Here is a 17735-nt window from a genome sequence, read left to right on the forward strand (position 1 = left end):
CTAAACAACCTCCATACTGCCTCGCACGCAGAGATGTACCTACAGTCATAGTACATGTTTATTTCATCCACCATCTCATTACCACCTTCATCCATTGTAGTCTTATAAAACTCAGCCGTTACACGGTCGTTACCCTTGTTGACATACTTGAATAGGTACTTGATTGACCTAGATTGGTTACACCACTCTACATTAATGTGGGCTTTGTATTTCAAGAGTAAGTACCGATTATGTACAACATACCTATTGTCCAAATCTATTCCATTTTTTTTTATTGTCCTCTTATCATCCCCTTCTTCGATACAACCGGTAACCATCCTGGTCAAAATGGGATGCATCAATATATCTTTTTGGAAATGTTTCGAACACTTTCCATTTACCATGGACGGTGAATTGCTCCTGGCAACACCACACGGACCGTGAACCATGAATTCTTCGAAAGCTTTGTAATACTCAACGTCAATCAACTTGTCTGGGATCTCGGCAGAAATGATCGTGTCCATAAAACAGGATTGGCAAAGCAGCTCGTCCCTTGTAGGAACAGTAATATGTGAGCGTGTGGAAGACCGCGTTTCTGAAACTCAATTGTGTATATCACTGTTGCATAAAGAATTATATTGTGTGAGTTATAAAATTCGTATTGATAATTAATGTATATAAAAAGGCATTTATAAGAAAATGCGGGGCGCACCTGCCCTTACCGGACCAAACAGTTTGCCGGTATTTTATTTCTTTTATTAAGCAATCTAGCTTCATCTTAAAACTTTGCAAACAATGTCCGGACGATCTTCAGCTTTCAAATTTATTTTCTCCAAAAAGCGTTGAATCTCCGGCCATTTAGGATTACATGTAAAGGTAATAAACAGGTTTGGATAACCTATAGATCTGCAAATTGCCATGGCGTCTTGGTAGTTCTGTATCATGTATCTTGCTCCTCCGTGAAACTTGAAGGTAATATTATTCTTTTACCGTTGGCGAGCTAGGTTGAACTTCACCTCGTGTTAACGCATCAGAAAGACCTTTGTACGCCTCACATCTCAAAGCTTTTTGATTTGACCGAATATATAGCAACCTCGAAGATTCAACCATAGTATACGCATCAACCAAGAATTGTTGGAATAACCTTTTAGCGTACATTATAGTTGAAATCTCATTTGATCTTTCGTGAACACGGAACGCGAAGTATTCTCTTTGTGAAACACTCTTTCTTGCAAAATTTTGTTTAGTACCATGTGTTGCAAAATGCATGTCTTCCCTAAAACCATCCTCTCCATATGGAAATAAAAGCGGGTATTGCAATGGTAGATATGCTGGGTTTAATTCACTTATTCGTTTTAGCATCCCCGATCTAGACTCGACGACAATATCACGTTCGCCCATGCCAGGGTCTAGATCTCCAACAATGAGAGCAGCAACCTCGGAAGTAGTTGGTAGCGGCATACGTTCTAGCATCTTTAGACCTCTTCCTATTAATCTCATTCTAATTTCACTTGTAGGATTAGATTCCATAAATGACCTTGGCCATTCTGAATGACTTAACCAAAACATTGTGCTCATCTAGGTCTTGCTTAATGTCATGAACTACATCAAGATGAAATGCAGAACCATTGTTTTCCCGTCCTAGACAAATAAAAAAATATAATATAAGATTATAATATAAGATTATTATTATTAAAAAATGACAGGCCAAAAGAGTTGATTAACAGGGACTATTATACCTGAAAGAGTTGGATCGATTTTGTATCTCATTCTCTGTATCGTGAATGTATAACTGTGCAAATTTTGGTTGAGTGCCAAGAGCAGGCAATAAACTTCCAATCCGATGGAAATTCTGACCATTTATACGGAATATAGGAGGTGATGTTCCGTTGTTAATAGTTCTATCAATTTTTCCACCCATTGACGTGAAGCAAAACATGTTGTTATAGGACCTTATATTCTTCAAAAAACATTTGTTTTTCTCACTTGATGTAAAGAATAGATCAAACAACTTTTGAGGAGGCCTTGTCATCAATGGCAACTTTATCTTACCATTCACACAACATCCGGAGTATTTAGGCCTGTCACATGACCTTGAATTGCTAAGACCGTTCATTGTACCAAAAAATGCATTACAATGCTCGCACAAATACTCTGGATCACCACTATCAAAATAATAGTCTACAAAAAAAATTACTTTGATATTAGTTCACGGGGAAAAACAATAATATAGTTCATTTTAGTCCAAAGATAGTATGTCTTCGTTGGGCATCGTTTAATACGTACTCACCATTTTTTGAGGGCACATTTGGTCATGCAATTGTTCAACAACTTCGTGAAAATCTGATATCAAATTTCGACAATGCTTGATGGGTTCAGTCTCGCGGCTCTACCACGATTATTTGCATGTTGTTGTCATTTGTAACACAACAATTTATTTTCAAATCTACAGAAACGATTATAGAATATATTACATTCTAAATTTAATATTGACTATGCAATAACCAATTGCTCCTCATAATATATTGATACCTAATTGCGAATCTGGACTTCGATTTAGGTCGAAGTAACGATGTGTACAATTGGATGTAGTTGGTTTGTCGCGGTCGCCATTAACTGTACCGCAAATTGCTTTAATTACAAAAAAATTGTAGAACGACTTGTTAGACGATTAAGTATTACATTTGACTACAAAATAAATTTATACTAATCTTATAAACAAATATACTTGTTGAGATCATTACTATTTGATATGTTGCTTAATGGCATTCTGCTACTAAAAACTGGCGATGACGTAGTCTGTATTGGTGTTCGTCCGGGAGAAGGCGCTGTGAATTAAGGTAGGACAGATTATAATGACGTAGCATTTACCGCAAATGAGTATAGGTTATATACTAAATTTCAACTTTATTACCGTGCGAGCCTGGTGATCTATTTAAGTCAAATGAATGATTATGGCGCTTGGTCCGCGGCGATTTATCAAGGTCCACGGTAGATCGAGTCAAATTTGCTATAATTATAGAGGCAGTGGTAAACACACACGTTAGAATACTAATTGTCCAATTTGATTGTTAGATAATTTATTTACAAAATTATTTGTAATATTGGTTTAGCTAATTACTATTTGATATGTTGCTTAACGACATTCTGCAACTAAAATCCGGCATTGGGGTAGTCCGTATTGTCGTTCGAACCGCAGTGTCACCTGTCAATTGCAATGACAATTAATATTAACAAAACTCCATTAATGGAGTTAATTGTTGCTAATGAAAACACTTACCATTGGTAAGAATACTTAAAGGCGTACTTAACGAACTTTGAAAAACGCCAATTAGCGGTGTACCAATTTTCGTATTCTTGTTAGATTCAAACGACGGCATGTACGCTTCCCCATTGACAGTGTTGTCTGTTAAAAAAAAACAATGTTATCAGTACACATTTATTATTTGGTGTAACATTTTTGTTAATCATACATAGATCAAGTTTAATTATTCAATCATAGTATGTCAACAACCACGTTATTATATTGTATAATGTTTATTATAATGTTAAAGTACTAAAACTAATTTATTATATAATCATAGCTTAATCTAATTTACATTCGTAATTGCGTAAATATTGACATAACATTTATGAGTATAATGATAGTAATAATAATGATTTGTATTATTATAATAAACTAATAACAATAGTAAACTGATAATATAACGCTCTTCCCTAACACTATAATAGTAATTAAAATAACTATTAATTACCAACCATTATAGTAAACAATTGAGTACAGGAATTTGTAATACATAAACAATTAAACTTATAATAATAAACAATTAAACATAAACAATTAAACAATTGAGTACCTTGTTGAGTACCTTGCTAATAATAATAATAATAATAATAATAATAATAATAATAATAATAATAATAATAATAATAATACTAACAATAATAATAATAACAATAATAATAATAATAAAAATTAATATATCTGACATAAACATCACAGATGGCCTGAGACGGTGATGTTAACAGCTGTCCTTCCCTTTCCTACACACCTAGCCTTCATCCTCATCTAAGCTCATCTCACCCATCCCAGTCTCGGTCCTCTCACTACAAATGGAGTTCTTAACTCCCGTTTAGGGTACGATGAGGAACTGTTAACCGAACTATACTATGGATTCGCGATGATGATGATCTTACTGTGAAGTATGTTCAATACTCCCAATCTGAGTGTTAACCCCTTAGTCAAAACCCCGATTCAGAGATATCATGGTCTATCGACCGCCATATGAACACTATACTTCGCCGGCTTTCATGGATAGAGGGAGATCGAAGGTTGGTGGTTAGTAATGTGTGATGCTCAACGATGGACCAAGGCAGAAATGGGTGTTCTCCTACACGATTTCTAGATTTTATACCAAGTTGGGTAACAATTTCTAACCCTATCTCTTCTAATTTTTCAGATCTAAGTATGGTGACTATATATCTATCTAAAACGGCAGTTTATAGAACTAATTTTTAGAAATCATCTTCGTGTATACTGAAATTTGTTTATCAACACATCTATTCACTGTAATTTAACTGATGCCATTAATTTTGGGGGTCAAGAACACATGCACATAGTTTATATGGTTTGAGCTAGTATTTAGGGCTATACTCGAACACAAAAATGCTCTACTACTTTAACAGTTTCTAGTATTACCTTGATTGTTGTTGTTCTGCTTCCGCTTTGCTCTAATTGTGGTTGAAGTTGTAATTTTCTTCATGTGTTCGTCTGGCACTGAATTGGCTAAATTCCAGTTTTGTTTAGGTAGTGGTTAAGAGAGAATAAGAATACCTGTGTGTTGATTATATAGTAGTAGAGCATTCCCATTCAAGATTGGTAGACAACATTGGAAAATGGTGAATATAAATCAAGTTGGAATACTAAAAGTTTTATTTGTGCTACTTAATGCAGTGATATTATTACACTTTTCCTTCTCATAATTACATTGATTAATCAAATTAGTCTGAAATATAATAAGGTACTGATTAAGCTATTTTTCAGGTATCTTGAATATGAAAAGACCTGTGGTTGTGAAAATGTTGTGACACGTTTTGACTAAGTAAGTACCAATGGTATCCAGTTTGGTACTTACAGTTGCTTAGCAAGGCTCAAAGATAAGTGTTAAGTCTACCCAATGGTGTATAATCTAATTTGATATAGATTGTTAGTTACCGAGTTTGTCATTATTGCATTGTTTGTAACTTATATTTTTTTTATACTACCTTGATCTAGACATCACGTGTGGGATCTGTATGACAACCTGTACTTTCATCTTAAGGCATTTGAGGAGGCTTCAGATATACAAAGTTGGTGTCAATACATGGTAAGTGCCTAATCATCCATTAGTCCCTGACAATGTACATTCTAATTACCTGCTTATCTCTATATATACATTTGTATGTCACATGCTGGAAATTTAATAATTGTTGACTAAAATGCAGGCAAGATGCCACAGAATCTCTGGTGGTTCCAAGGATTTTGAAGAGAGTTTATATTGCAAATTGTTTTCAACATATCTGTGGCCCTAATGACTTCTTATAATGCACGATGTCAATTCGAGTTGAACTTGCATACAAAAAGATAAGTGTTAATTCAATAATTAGCATTCACTATAATTCAATAGTAAGAATTGTGATGTATATTTTGATATCCATTATACTATGCTTGCTGAACTCAACTTAAATCAATTTGTCTATTTGCTTAATAGAGTATTAGTGTTCTCATGTTCCTAATTTCATGTTTACTGAAAATATTAGCCAGATAACCATGTGATCTATTTTTTTTCGTTATGTTAGGATTATTGAAATACATATATGCTTAAATCAATTTGTCTATTTACTTAATAGAGTATTAGTGTTCTCATGTTCCTAATTTCAGGTTTACTGAAAATATTACGCAGATGTTCATGTGATTTGTTTTTCGTTATGTTAGGATTATTGTAATAACTATATGATTAAGTTATATTACATTTTTAATCAAAATGGTGTTTTTGATTCCATTCTAACATGAATTGTGTCTTAATTGATCAAACTTAAAACAGTTTTAGTAGTAACAAAGACGTTAAGCCATTAATATTGATGGAAGTGATGGAAGTGATGGAAGTGCTGTTAGGATTAAATAAAAAAAATAGTAGTTCATATTTACAGTATTTAAATTTTTAGGAATAGAACATGTAAAATTATATGTAATCACTAAGATTTAGATTACATTTATCTTAATAAACTGTATACCTTAACTTAAAATAACAATGTATAACCAAAATTTAATCTGCATGCTAAAAACAAAAAAAAAATTAGATTAATTTTGGAAGTAATGTTTTACATTAACAAATTATAGATGAAACTATATCCATATGCTATACTATCTGCATTGTCTTTTTCCATCATGTGATGTTCATCTTCTTTTGCTTTATGTGAAATCAAATCGGCATTGTCTTTTCCCTTCATGTGATGATCATCTTCTTTTGCTTTATGTGTCATCAAATTTGCATTGTCTTTTTCCATCACGTTATGTTCAACTTCTTTTATTTCATGTTGAATCACTTCTGCATTGTCTTTTTCCATCATGTGATTGAAGAAAATCTGCTCCTGGTTTATGTGGAATAACAGTCCTCTTTAGTACCTACAAAAAATAAAACAAAAACATTTTCCAGAAGGGATAAAACAATTGCCTTAGAAATAACATGATTTAAAAACCATCTAAAATCAGGAGCATTCATAAAACCATCTTTAACAGTGTCCAATGTTTGAATCCACCACAACTGTGTCCTCATAAAAGCATTCATAAAGTAAAAAAAAAAAAGGTTTAATAGAGCACATCCCACTCATTATACTCATAACAAATCTGCTTATTTCTCAATTTTGACCACAGCTTCCTTGCTTTTTTTTAGAACTTTGTGTGCTTTAAAATTCATCAATGAGGGATCTCTTGACTGTTCCATTCTCTAAGGTGTTCTCTGCATTCAGCCTCTGTGCAACAACTTGTAGAGGACTTTCAGCTTCATTTGCTTGGTCATTTTCCTTAAAAATCGAGAGTTGAAACTGTAAGTACTTAAAATTTGCATTTATAAAGTAATTAGTATAAATTGTAAACCCAATTATACCTCTAGATCCCATAGATCCTCATCTGTAAGCTCCAACTCCAACTTTGAACTTAGATCCCTGTCCCTAACTCCAATTAGCTCTGGTGCATGCTTTTCTACGATCTTTTCATCAGTGATGATCCTCATAATAGGGAAAGCATTGAGGAAGTTTTGGAATTGTTCTTTGCGAACAGCAATTCGAAAGAGCAGATTCAATCCAATCAGAGTCTCAATCTCCTTAGGTATCCCCTTTCAGCCGTGCAAATAGTTAATTTATTGTTTAAAGATTGTGTACATAGGAAATTTATACAATTTGTATATTAGTTAACACTTGGTATAGTAAACAACATTTAGTACCTTAGTATGGGTAGAATTCAAATCATCTGCGCTAACACCAAGTAGATCAAGGCACTCCCTGTCCCATAGGAGGAAAGGAGCATTCCCATCCAAGTCCACCACCCTAACTTTAACTCTGTACCTCAGGGTTCCATCGCCCCAATTCCTGTCACAGGTACTACACCACAGCCACTTTCCTTTCATTTTCAGCTTTTTGTTGCAACCCTTTGTTCTACACGAAGCATAGTACCACTCAGGATCATCAATGAACACAATCCTTGCTGCCACCCAAAAATCACCAAACTGCACACACACATTTAGAAAGGTAAACATTTACAGAATTAGAAAGGTACATTAGGCTAAGTTTACTTTAGGGTTTAGTGTTTGTGAATGTTTGAGATACATAATATCTATCAGTTGATCTATTTTTGCTAACACAAAATAAAACATATTGTGTTTATATAACTAAGAGAGATTATTTTGTGTGTGCAGGTTTGGGTGAAACACAAAGTATGGGTTGGATAATAATAAGAACAAAACTGTCATGGGATGTGTTCATGCTATTTACTAACTGAGATAAGTAACCCCAAATAGACTCTGTAATTTGTTAAAATAATAACTGTGAATGACTTATATTGAGACTCTTGTGTTCTGTGCTGTTATATTTGTAACTCTTGTGTTCTGTGCTATTATATTTGTAACTAATGCCAAATATTAAATGTGCAGGTTAAATGGCACTCACTGTGCATATTTGAGATGAATAGAGAGCATGGATGAGAAAAACATATAACAATGGTCATCTATATAGAGTGAGTACATATATATTTAATCAAATAGGTAATGATCCAATGGTAATGATTAAAATTAATAATCTCTTGTCTGTGCAGGTTTGGGTCACAAACAAAATATGAGTTGCATAACCATACTCACAGCTATTTCAAAGCTATTAGTCCAGCATTTTGTTTACTGAATGAGCTAAGCACCCAAAAACTAATTATCTAATTTGTTACTGTATTAACTTTTAATGAGTATTAATGGGATGCTAAGTTCTTTTTTTTAACTGTCATTGTGCAGGTTAATGATGCCTACAGAGCATGGTCTGCACAATATTAGTCTACATGAGTAAAGACTATCTATTTACTCAATCAGGTAAGAATCCAAATAACATTTCAGAGTATTAGTCTATTAACTTTTAATTTTTAAAATATTTTTTTTCCAAATCTCATGCATATTATTAAATGCAGATTACAAATGAAGCAGTTGGCATTGATATCTTCACAGATTATAGTTGTAGAGATCACAGTATATCTACTAAGGTAATAACTAAAATGTTTTAAATAAATATTACCTCCTTGTCTCTGTATATTTCACTGATAGTACGGACCTCAATATCACCAGATAGGGAAACTGAATAGGAGCTACATTCCTTAAAACTTGATTGCGAAATAATACTTCGCATTGGAGTCTGTTCATGGCTGATACTGTGAAAAAAAAAACACTAAGACTTAGGTACCAATCTAATAGGTAGTGCAATAAATTTAATTGACTAACCTTTTTCTGAACTCCTCAAATGGTGGAGATTCCTGGTTGAACAACAGTTGTGTTACATCATAGGAGCTACAAAGCTTAACATCCCCACCTTTAGAAATTATGGTAGTAAACATTAGACAATCCATTATTGGTAAATGTGGACATATATATATATAACTTAGCCAGAAACTAAAACTTTTAATTTACTTACTTTTTAAACACACCCTAGCCCTACAAAATTGGATCAACACCAATAATGCCTCTTGTGTGGTAGAATTGTAGAATGCCTCGATCTTGCTTACGTGTTCGTCCCACAAAGTACACATCAATTGTATACCACTGCAAAATGTTAGATAAGAGATTAGAAGAACAGAAAATCTAAAAATAGAGTAGAAATAGAAGGAAACGAATAAAAAAAAAAATACTCAGTGTCTTCAATGGTGAAGTCAATCAGCCTGGAGTTCTTCCCATTAATCAGTTTCTCCTGTGGGCAGTGAATCTCAATCATTCGACCAATCACATCTACAGAATAGTGCATTATTAGAGTACAAATTAATAGTAACAATATCAATTAATTAGAAAATTAGAAAATAAGAGATCAATTGATTACCAAAGAGTTGTTTCTCATCAAGGCCTTCATTAGATTTGATATCTCTAAATGACTTCAGACGATACATTTTCATCGGAAATTTTGCATTCTTTAAATCCTTGACCATAGTCTGATAATTGAATTTTATCATTTACTTCTGTGGACTGGTCTTGTATGAATAAAAATTGATGATAACACAAAAATTCTTTATAGCGTAAACTGAACCCTCAGAAAAATAGCTTAGGTACTTTTCCACATATTCTTTGGGTACATGAGCATGAAGGAAGGAACCCTATAAAATCAATAGGAACTGTCTAAATATATATCATAAATAGGAACTGTAAAAACTGAAACCTGTGACTTAAACCTGTTGATGTATTTGAATATATATTTGTAAATAGCATTTACCTCTTCATCATGAAAAACTATTTCTTTTGATCTAATCTTCGTGTGATCATTTCTCTCAGGAATCTAATATGCTCTCACCACCCGTAGCCTAAGAGCCTGCCTGGTGTTCATTGGGGATATTTGGCTAGCAAGGATAAACATCTTCTTGTAGGTCTGAAGAAGAATGAGAGTGACCGGTGCAGCTTTTGTGTGAAATAACGAAAGGTCTGAAGAAGAATGAGAATGACAGTAGAATATTTTATGTTGTATATGTGCTGTATATATAAGGTCTGATGACCTTTCGTACTATTTCCTTAGAAATTAATACCTAGAGAATATGTATGGGTTAGTGGGCTCAATGTTCCATATGGGGAAGTGATGGAATTAAATACATTCTCTAATCCCACTGGATTAGAGAGTGATCTACCGTAGATATTTTTAAAAATGTAGGTTTTCTATAAAGTTTACCTATTACACTGCACAAACCTTTCGTGTTCCGACGCAAATACCATAAATATTTCGGCTATGTCAAAACGACGCCGTTGCTGTTGGGCGGGAGTTTTTTGCTCTTATTATTTTGCTTTAATATATGTAGATATATATATATATATATATATATATATATATATATATATATATATATATATATATATATATATATATATATGGATGCACTCAGGTGCGAAAAAGTGCCCAGGAAGGAATATGCGAACGAATCAGCGCGCGACACGTGTCCAGATCTAATAGTTTAAAAAAAATGCGGTGGCATTTTCGTAAATAATTGAACATCGAAGTGCAAGTAAAATTACTTACAAGTGCACCTACTTTCACCTATAATTGCATGTAATTTCACCTTATTAGCATTCACTTCCCGCAAACATTCATGCACCTGGGTGTGTTTATAACTATCTATGCAACTATTTATAACTATAGGTGCAACTACTTATAACTATAGGTGCACCTACTTTCACCTATAAGTGCATGTAATTTTGTCTTGTTAACATTCATTGATCTGAGTTCAGCGGGTAGTAATACCCCTGAAAACCACTCGCAAACATTCATGCACCTAGGTGCAACTACTTATAACTATGTGTGCAACTACTTAGAACTATAGGTGCAACTACTTAGAACTATAGGTGCACTTAGTATTGATGCTTAGTGTAAATTTTTACTTGAACCTATAATATAATTTACATGCACTTGTAATACATTTTACTTGCACTTGGATGTTCAATTATTTACGAAAATGCAACCGCGCTTTTTAAAAAAATCAGTGTTTCTCAACCATTAGACTTGGACACGTGGACGAACAGAATCCATTCCTATTTCGCTCCTGTGCGAAGCATTCGCACTTGAGTGCAATTCTATATATATATATATATATATATATATATATATATATATATATATATATATATATATATATGTATATATGTACAGTGGCGGACCTAGAAATTTTGTTCAGTGGGGGCAAAACATTAAAACAAAAGGGATTGCTTAAAAAAGTTGAAACGTTTTGACTAAGTAAGTACCAATGGTATCCAGTTTGGTACTTACAGTTGCTTAGCAAGGCTCAAAGATAAGTGTTAAGTCTACCCAATGGTGTATAATCTAATTTGATATAGATTGTTAGTTACCGAGTTTGTCATTATTGCATTGTTTGTAACTTATATTTTTTTTATACTACCTTGATCTAGACATCACGTGTGGGATCTGTATGACAACCTGTACTTTCATCTTAAGGCATTTGAGGAGGCTTCAGATATACAAAGTTGGTGTCAATACATGGTAAGTGCCTAATCATCCATTAGTCCCTGACAATGTACATTCTAATTACCTGCTTATCTCTATATATACATTTGTATGTCACATGCTGGAAATTTAATAATTGTTGACTAAAATGCAGGCAAGATGCCACAAAATCTCTGGTGGTTCCAAGGATTTTGAAGAGAGTTTATATTGCAAATTGTTTTCAACATATCTGTGGCCCTAATGACTTCTTATAATGCACGATGTCAATTCGAGTTGAACTTGCATACAAAAAGATAAGTGTTAATTCAATAATTAGCATTCACTATAATTCAATAGTAAGAATTGTGATGTATATTTTGATATCCATTATACTATGCTTGCTGAACTCAACTTAAATCAATTTGTCTATTTGCTTAATAGAGTATTAGTGTTCTCATGTTCCTAATTTCATGTTTACTGAAAATATTAGCCAGATAACCATGTGATCTATTTTTTTTCGTTATGTTAGGATTATTGAAATACATATATGCTTAAATCAATTTGTCTATTTACTTAATAGAGTATTAGTGTTCTCATGTTCCTAATTTCAGGTTTACTGAAAATATTACGCAGATGTTCATGTGATTTGTTTTTCGTTATGTTAGGATTATTGTAATAACTATATGATTAAGTTATATTACATTTTTAATCAAAATGGTGTTTTTGATTCCATTCTAACATGAATTGTGTCTTAATTGATCAAACTTAAAACAGTTTTAGTAGTAACAAAGACGTTAAGCCATTAATATTGATGGAAGTGATGGAAGTGATGGAAGTGCTGTTAGGATTAAATAAAAAAAATAGTAGTTCATATTTACAGTATTTAAATTTTTAGGAATAGAACATGTAAAATTATATGTAATCACTAAGATTTAGATTATATTTATCTTAATAAACTGTATACCTTAACTTAAAATAACAATGTATAACCAAAATTTAATCTGCATGCTAAAAACAAAAAAAAAAATTAGATTAATTTTGGAAGTAATGTTTTACATTAACAAATTATAGATGAAACTATATCCATATGCTATACTATCTGCATTGTCTTTTTCCATCATGTGATGTTCATCTTCTTTTGCTTTATGTGAAATCAAATCGGCATTGTCTTTTCCCTTCATGTGATGATCATCTTCTTTTGCTTTATGTGTCATCAAATTTGCATTGTCTTTTTCCATCACGTTATGTTCAACTTCTTTTGTTTCATGTTGAATCACTTCTGCATTGTCTTTTTCCATCATGTGATTGAAGAAAATCTGCTCCTGGTTTATGTGGAATAACAGTCCTCTTTAGTACCTACAAAAAATAAAACAAAAACATTTTCCAGAAGGGATAAAACAATTGCCTTAGAAATAACATGATTTAAAAACCTTCTTAAATCAGGAGCATTCATAAAACCATCTTTAACAGTGTCCAATGTTTGAATCCACCACAACTGTGTCCTCATAAAAGCATTCATAAAGTAAAAAAAAAAAAAAAGGTTTAATAGAGCACATCCCACTCATTATACTCATAACAAATCTGCTTATTTCTCAATTTTGACCACAGCTTCCTTGCTTTTTTTTAGAACTTTGTGTGCTTTAAAATTCATCAATGAGGGATCTCTTGACTGTTCCATTCTCTAAGGTGTTCTCTGCATTCAGCCTCTGTGCAACAACTTGTAGAGGACTTTCAGCTTCATTTGCTTGGTCATTTTCCTTAAAAATCGAGAGTTGAAACTGTAAGTACTTAAAATTTGCATTTATAAAGTAATTAGTATAAATTGTAAACCCAATTATACCTCTAGATCCCATAGATCCTCATCTGTAAGCTCCAACTCCAACTTTGAACTTAGATCCCTGTCCCTAACTCCAATTAGCTCTGGTGCATGCTTTTCTACGATCTTTTCATCAGTGATGATCCTCATAATAGGGAAAGCATTGAGGAAGTTTTGGAATTGTTCTTTGCGAACAGCAATTCCAAAGAGCAGATTCAATCCAATCAGAGTCTCAATCTCCTTAGGTATCCCCTTTCAGCCGTGCAAATAATTAATTTATTGTTTAAAGATTGTGTACATAGGAAATTTATACAATTTGTATATTAGTTAACACTTGGTATAGTAAACAACATTTAGTACCTTAGTATGGGTAGAATTCAAATCATCTGCGCTAACACCAAGTAGATCAAGGCACTCCCTGTCCCATAGGAGGAAAGGAGCATTCCCATCCAAGTCCACCACCCTAACTTTAACTCTGTACCTCAGGGTTCCATCGCCCCAATTCCTGTCACAGGTACTACACCACAGCCACTTTCCTTTCATTTTCAGCTTTTTGTTGCAACCCTTTGTTCTACACGAAGCATAGTACCACTCAGGATCATCAATGAACACAATCCTTGCTGCCACCCAAAAATCACCAAATTGCACACACACATTTAGAAAGGTAAACATTTACAGAATTAGAAAGGTACATTAGGCTAAGTTTACTTTAGGGTTTAGTGTTTGTGAATGTTTGAGATACATAATATCTATCAGTTGATCTATTTTTGCTAACACAAAATAAAACATATTGTGTTTATATAACTAAGAGAGATTATTTTGTGTGTGCAGGTTTGGGTGAAACACAAAGTATGGGTTGGATAATAATAAGAACAAAACTGTTATGGGATGTGTTCATGCTATTTACTAACTGAGATAAGTAACCCCAAATAGACTCTGTAATTTGTTAAAATAATAACTGTGAATGACTTATATTGAGACTCTTGTGTTCTGTGCTGTTATATTTGTAACTCTTGTGTTCTGTGCTATTATATTTGTAACTAATGCCAAATATTAAATGTGCAGGTTAAATGGCACTCACTGTGCATATTTGAGATGAATAGAGAGCATGGATGAGAAAAACATATAACAATGGTCATCTATATAGAGTGAGTACATATATATTTAATCAAATAGGTAATGATCCAATGGTAATGATTAAAATTAATAATCTCTTGTCTGTGCAGGTTTGGGTCACAAACAAAATATGAGTTGCATAACCATACTCCTAGCTATTTCAAAGCTATTAGTCCAGCATTTTGTTTACTGAATGAGCTAAGCACCCAAAAACTAATTATCTAATTTGTTACTGTATTAACTTTTAATGAGTATTAATGGGATGCTAAGTTCTTTTTTTAACTGTCATTGTGCAGGTTAATGATGCCTACAGAGCATGGTCTGCACAATATTAGTCTACATGAGTAAAGACTATCTATTTACTCAATCAGGTAAGAATCCAAATAACATTTCAGAGTATTAGTCTATTAACTTTTAATTTTTAAAATATTTTTTTTCCAAATCTCATGCATATTATTAAATGCAGATTACAAATGAAGCAGTTGGCATTGATATCTTCACAGATTATAGTTGTAGAGATCACAGTATATCTACTAAGGTAATAACTAAAATGTTTTAAATAAATATTACCTCCTTGTCTCTGTATATTTCACTGATAGTACGGACCTCAATATCACCAGATAGGGAAGCTGAATAGGAGCTACATTCCTTAAAACTTGATTGCGAAATAATACTTCGCATTGGAGTCTTTTCATGGCTGATACTGTGAAAAAAAAAACACTAAGACTTAGGTACCAATCTAATAGGTAGTGCAATAAATTTAATTGACTAACCTTTTTCTGAACTCCTCAAATGGTGGAGATTCCTGGTTGAACAGCAGTTGTGTTACATCATAGGAGCTACAAAGCTTAACATCCCCACCTTTAGAAATTATGGTAGTAAACATTAGACAATCCATTATTGGTAAATGTGGACATATATATATATATATAACTTAGCCAGAAACTAAAACTTTTAATTTACTTACTTTTTAAACACACCCTAGCCCTACAAAATTGGATCAACACCAATAATGCCTCTTGTGTGGTAGAATTGTAGAATGCCTCGATCTTGCTTACGTGTTCGTCCCACAAAGTACACATCAATTGTATACCACTGCAAAATGTTAGATAAGAGATTAGAAGAACAGAAAATCTAAAAATAGAGTAGAAATAGAAGGAAACGAATAAAAAAAAAAAATACTCAGTGTCTTCAATGGTGAAGTCAATCAGCCTGGAGTTCTTCCCATTAATCAGTTTCTCCTGTGGGCAGTGAATCTCAATCATTCGACCAATCACATCTACAGAATAGTGCATTATTAGAGTACAAATTAATAGTAACAATATCAATTAATTAGAAAATTAGAAAATAAGAGATCAATTGATTACCAAAGAGTTGTTTCTCATCAAGGCCTTCATTAGATTTGATATCTCTAAATGACTTCAGACGATACATTTTCATCGGAAATTTTGCATTCTTTAAATCCTTGACCGTAGTCTGATAATTGAATTTTATCATTTACTTCTGTGGACTGGTCTTGTATGAATAAAAATTGATGATAACACAAAAATTCTTTATAGCGTAAACTGAACCCTCAGAAAAATAGCTTAGGTACTTTTCCACATATTCTTTGGGTACATGAGCATGAAGGAAGGAACCCTATAAAATCAATAGGAACTGTCTAAATATATATCATAAATAGGAACTGTAAAAACTGAAACCTGTGACTTAAACCTGTTGATGTATTTGAATATATATTTGTAAATAGCATTTACCTCTTCATCATGAAAAACTATTTCTTTTGATCTAATCTTCGTGTGATCATTTCTCTCAGGAATCTAATATGCTCTCACCACCCGTAGCCTAAGAGCCTGCCTGGTGTTCATTGGGGATATTTGGCTAGCAAGGATAAACATCTTCTTGTAGGTCTGAAGAAGAATGAGAGTGACCGGTGCAGCTTTTGTGTGAAATAACGAAAGGTCTGAAGAAGAATGAGAATGACAGTAGAATATTTTCTGTTGTATATGTGCTGTATATATAAGGTCTGATGACCTTTCGTACTATTTCCTTAGAAATTAATACCTAGAGAATATGTATGGGTTAGTGGGCTCAATGTTCCATATGGGGAAGTGATGGAATTAAATACATTCTCTAATCCCACTGGATTAGAGAGTGATCTACCGTAGATATTTTTAAAAATGTAGGTTTTCTATAAAGTTTACCTATTACACTGCACAAACCTTTCGTGTTCCGACGCAAATACCATAAATATTTCGGCTATGTCAAAACGACGCCGTTGCTGTTGGGCGGGAGTTTTTTGCTCTTATTATTTTGCTTTAATATATGTAGATATATATATATATATATATATATATATATATATATATATATATATATATATATATATATATATATGGATGCACTCAGGTGCGAAAAAGTGCCCAGGAAGGAATATGCGAACGAATCAGCGCGCGACACGTGTCCAGATCAAATAGTTTAAAAAAAATGCGGTGGCATTTTCGTAAATAATTGAACATCGAAGTGCAAGTAAAATTACTTACAAGTGCACCTACTTTCACCTATAATTGCATGTAATTTCACCTTATTAGCATTCACTTCCCGCAAACATTCATGCACCTGGGTGTGTTTATAACTATCTGTGCAACTATTTATAACTATAGGTGCAACTACTTATAACTATAGGTGCACCTACTTTCACCTATAAGTGCATGTAATTTTGTCTTGTTAACATTCATTGATCTGAGTTCAGCGGGTAGTAATACCCCTGAAAACCACTCGCAAACATTCATGCACCTATGTGCAACTACTTATAACTATGTGTGCAACTACTTAGAACTATAGGTGCAACTACTTAGAACTATAGGTGCACTTAGTATTGATGCTTAGTGTAAATTTTTACTTGAACCTATAATATAATTTACATGCACTTGTAATACATTTTACTTGCACTTGGATGTTCAATTATTTACGAAAATGCAACCGCGCTTTTTAAAAAAATCAGTGTTTCTCAACCATTAGACTTGGACACGTGGACGAACAGAATCCATTCCTATTTCGCTCCTGTGCGAAGCATTCGCACTTGAGTGCAATTCTATATATATATATATATATATATATATATATATAT

The 17735-nt window shown here is 33.0% G+C and overlaps 2 protein-coding genes across 2 annotated transcripts; both read right to left on the reverse strand.

Annotated features, from left to right (window-relative positions):
• Window positions 1-6339: 6339 nt before the first annotated feature.
• On the reverse strand, window positions 6340-9685 carry LOC109189811. The gene is made up of 9 exons (XM_019340439.1): window positions 9580-9685; window positions 9395-9491; window positions 9181-9308; window positions 8991-9078; window positions 8788-8920; window positions 7461-7742; window positions 7125-7352; window positions 6955-7041; window positions 6340-6609 (listed from the first exon to the last, which is right to left on the reverse strand). Exons 1-9 carry the CDS (start codon window positions 9683-9685, stop codon window positions 6340-6342), a joined length of 1419 nt encoding a protein of 472 aa, XP_019195984.1.
• A 3043-nt stretch (window positions 9686-12728) lies between these two features.
• On the reverse strand, window positions 12729-16042 carry LOC109189812. The gene is made up of 10 exons (XM_019340440.1): window positions 15976-16042; window positions 15791-15887; window positions 15576-15703; window positions 15382-15469; window positions 15179-15311; window positions 14404-14428; window positions 13853-14112; window positions 13517-13744; window positions 13347-13433; window positions 12729-12998 (listed from the first exon to the last, which is right to left on the reverse strand). Exons 1-10 carry the CDS (start codon window positions 16040-16042, stop codon window positions 12729-12731), a joined length of 1383 nt encoding a protein of 460 aa, XP_019195985.1.
• Between the last annotated feature and the right edge of the window lie 1693 nt (window positions 16043-17735).

Source organism: Ipomoea nil, unplaced genomic scaffold, assembly GCF_001879475.1.
Source record: "Ipomoea nil cultivar Tokyo-kokei standard unplaced genomic scaffold, Asagao_1.1 scaffold1564, whole genome shotgun sequence".
Taxonomy (NCBI): domain Eukaryota; kingdom Viridiplantae; phylum Streptophyta; class Magnoliopsida; order Solanales; family Convolvulaceae; genus Ipomoea; species Ipomoea nil.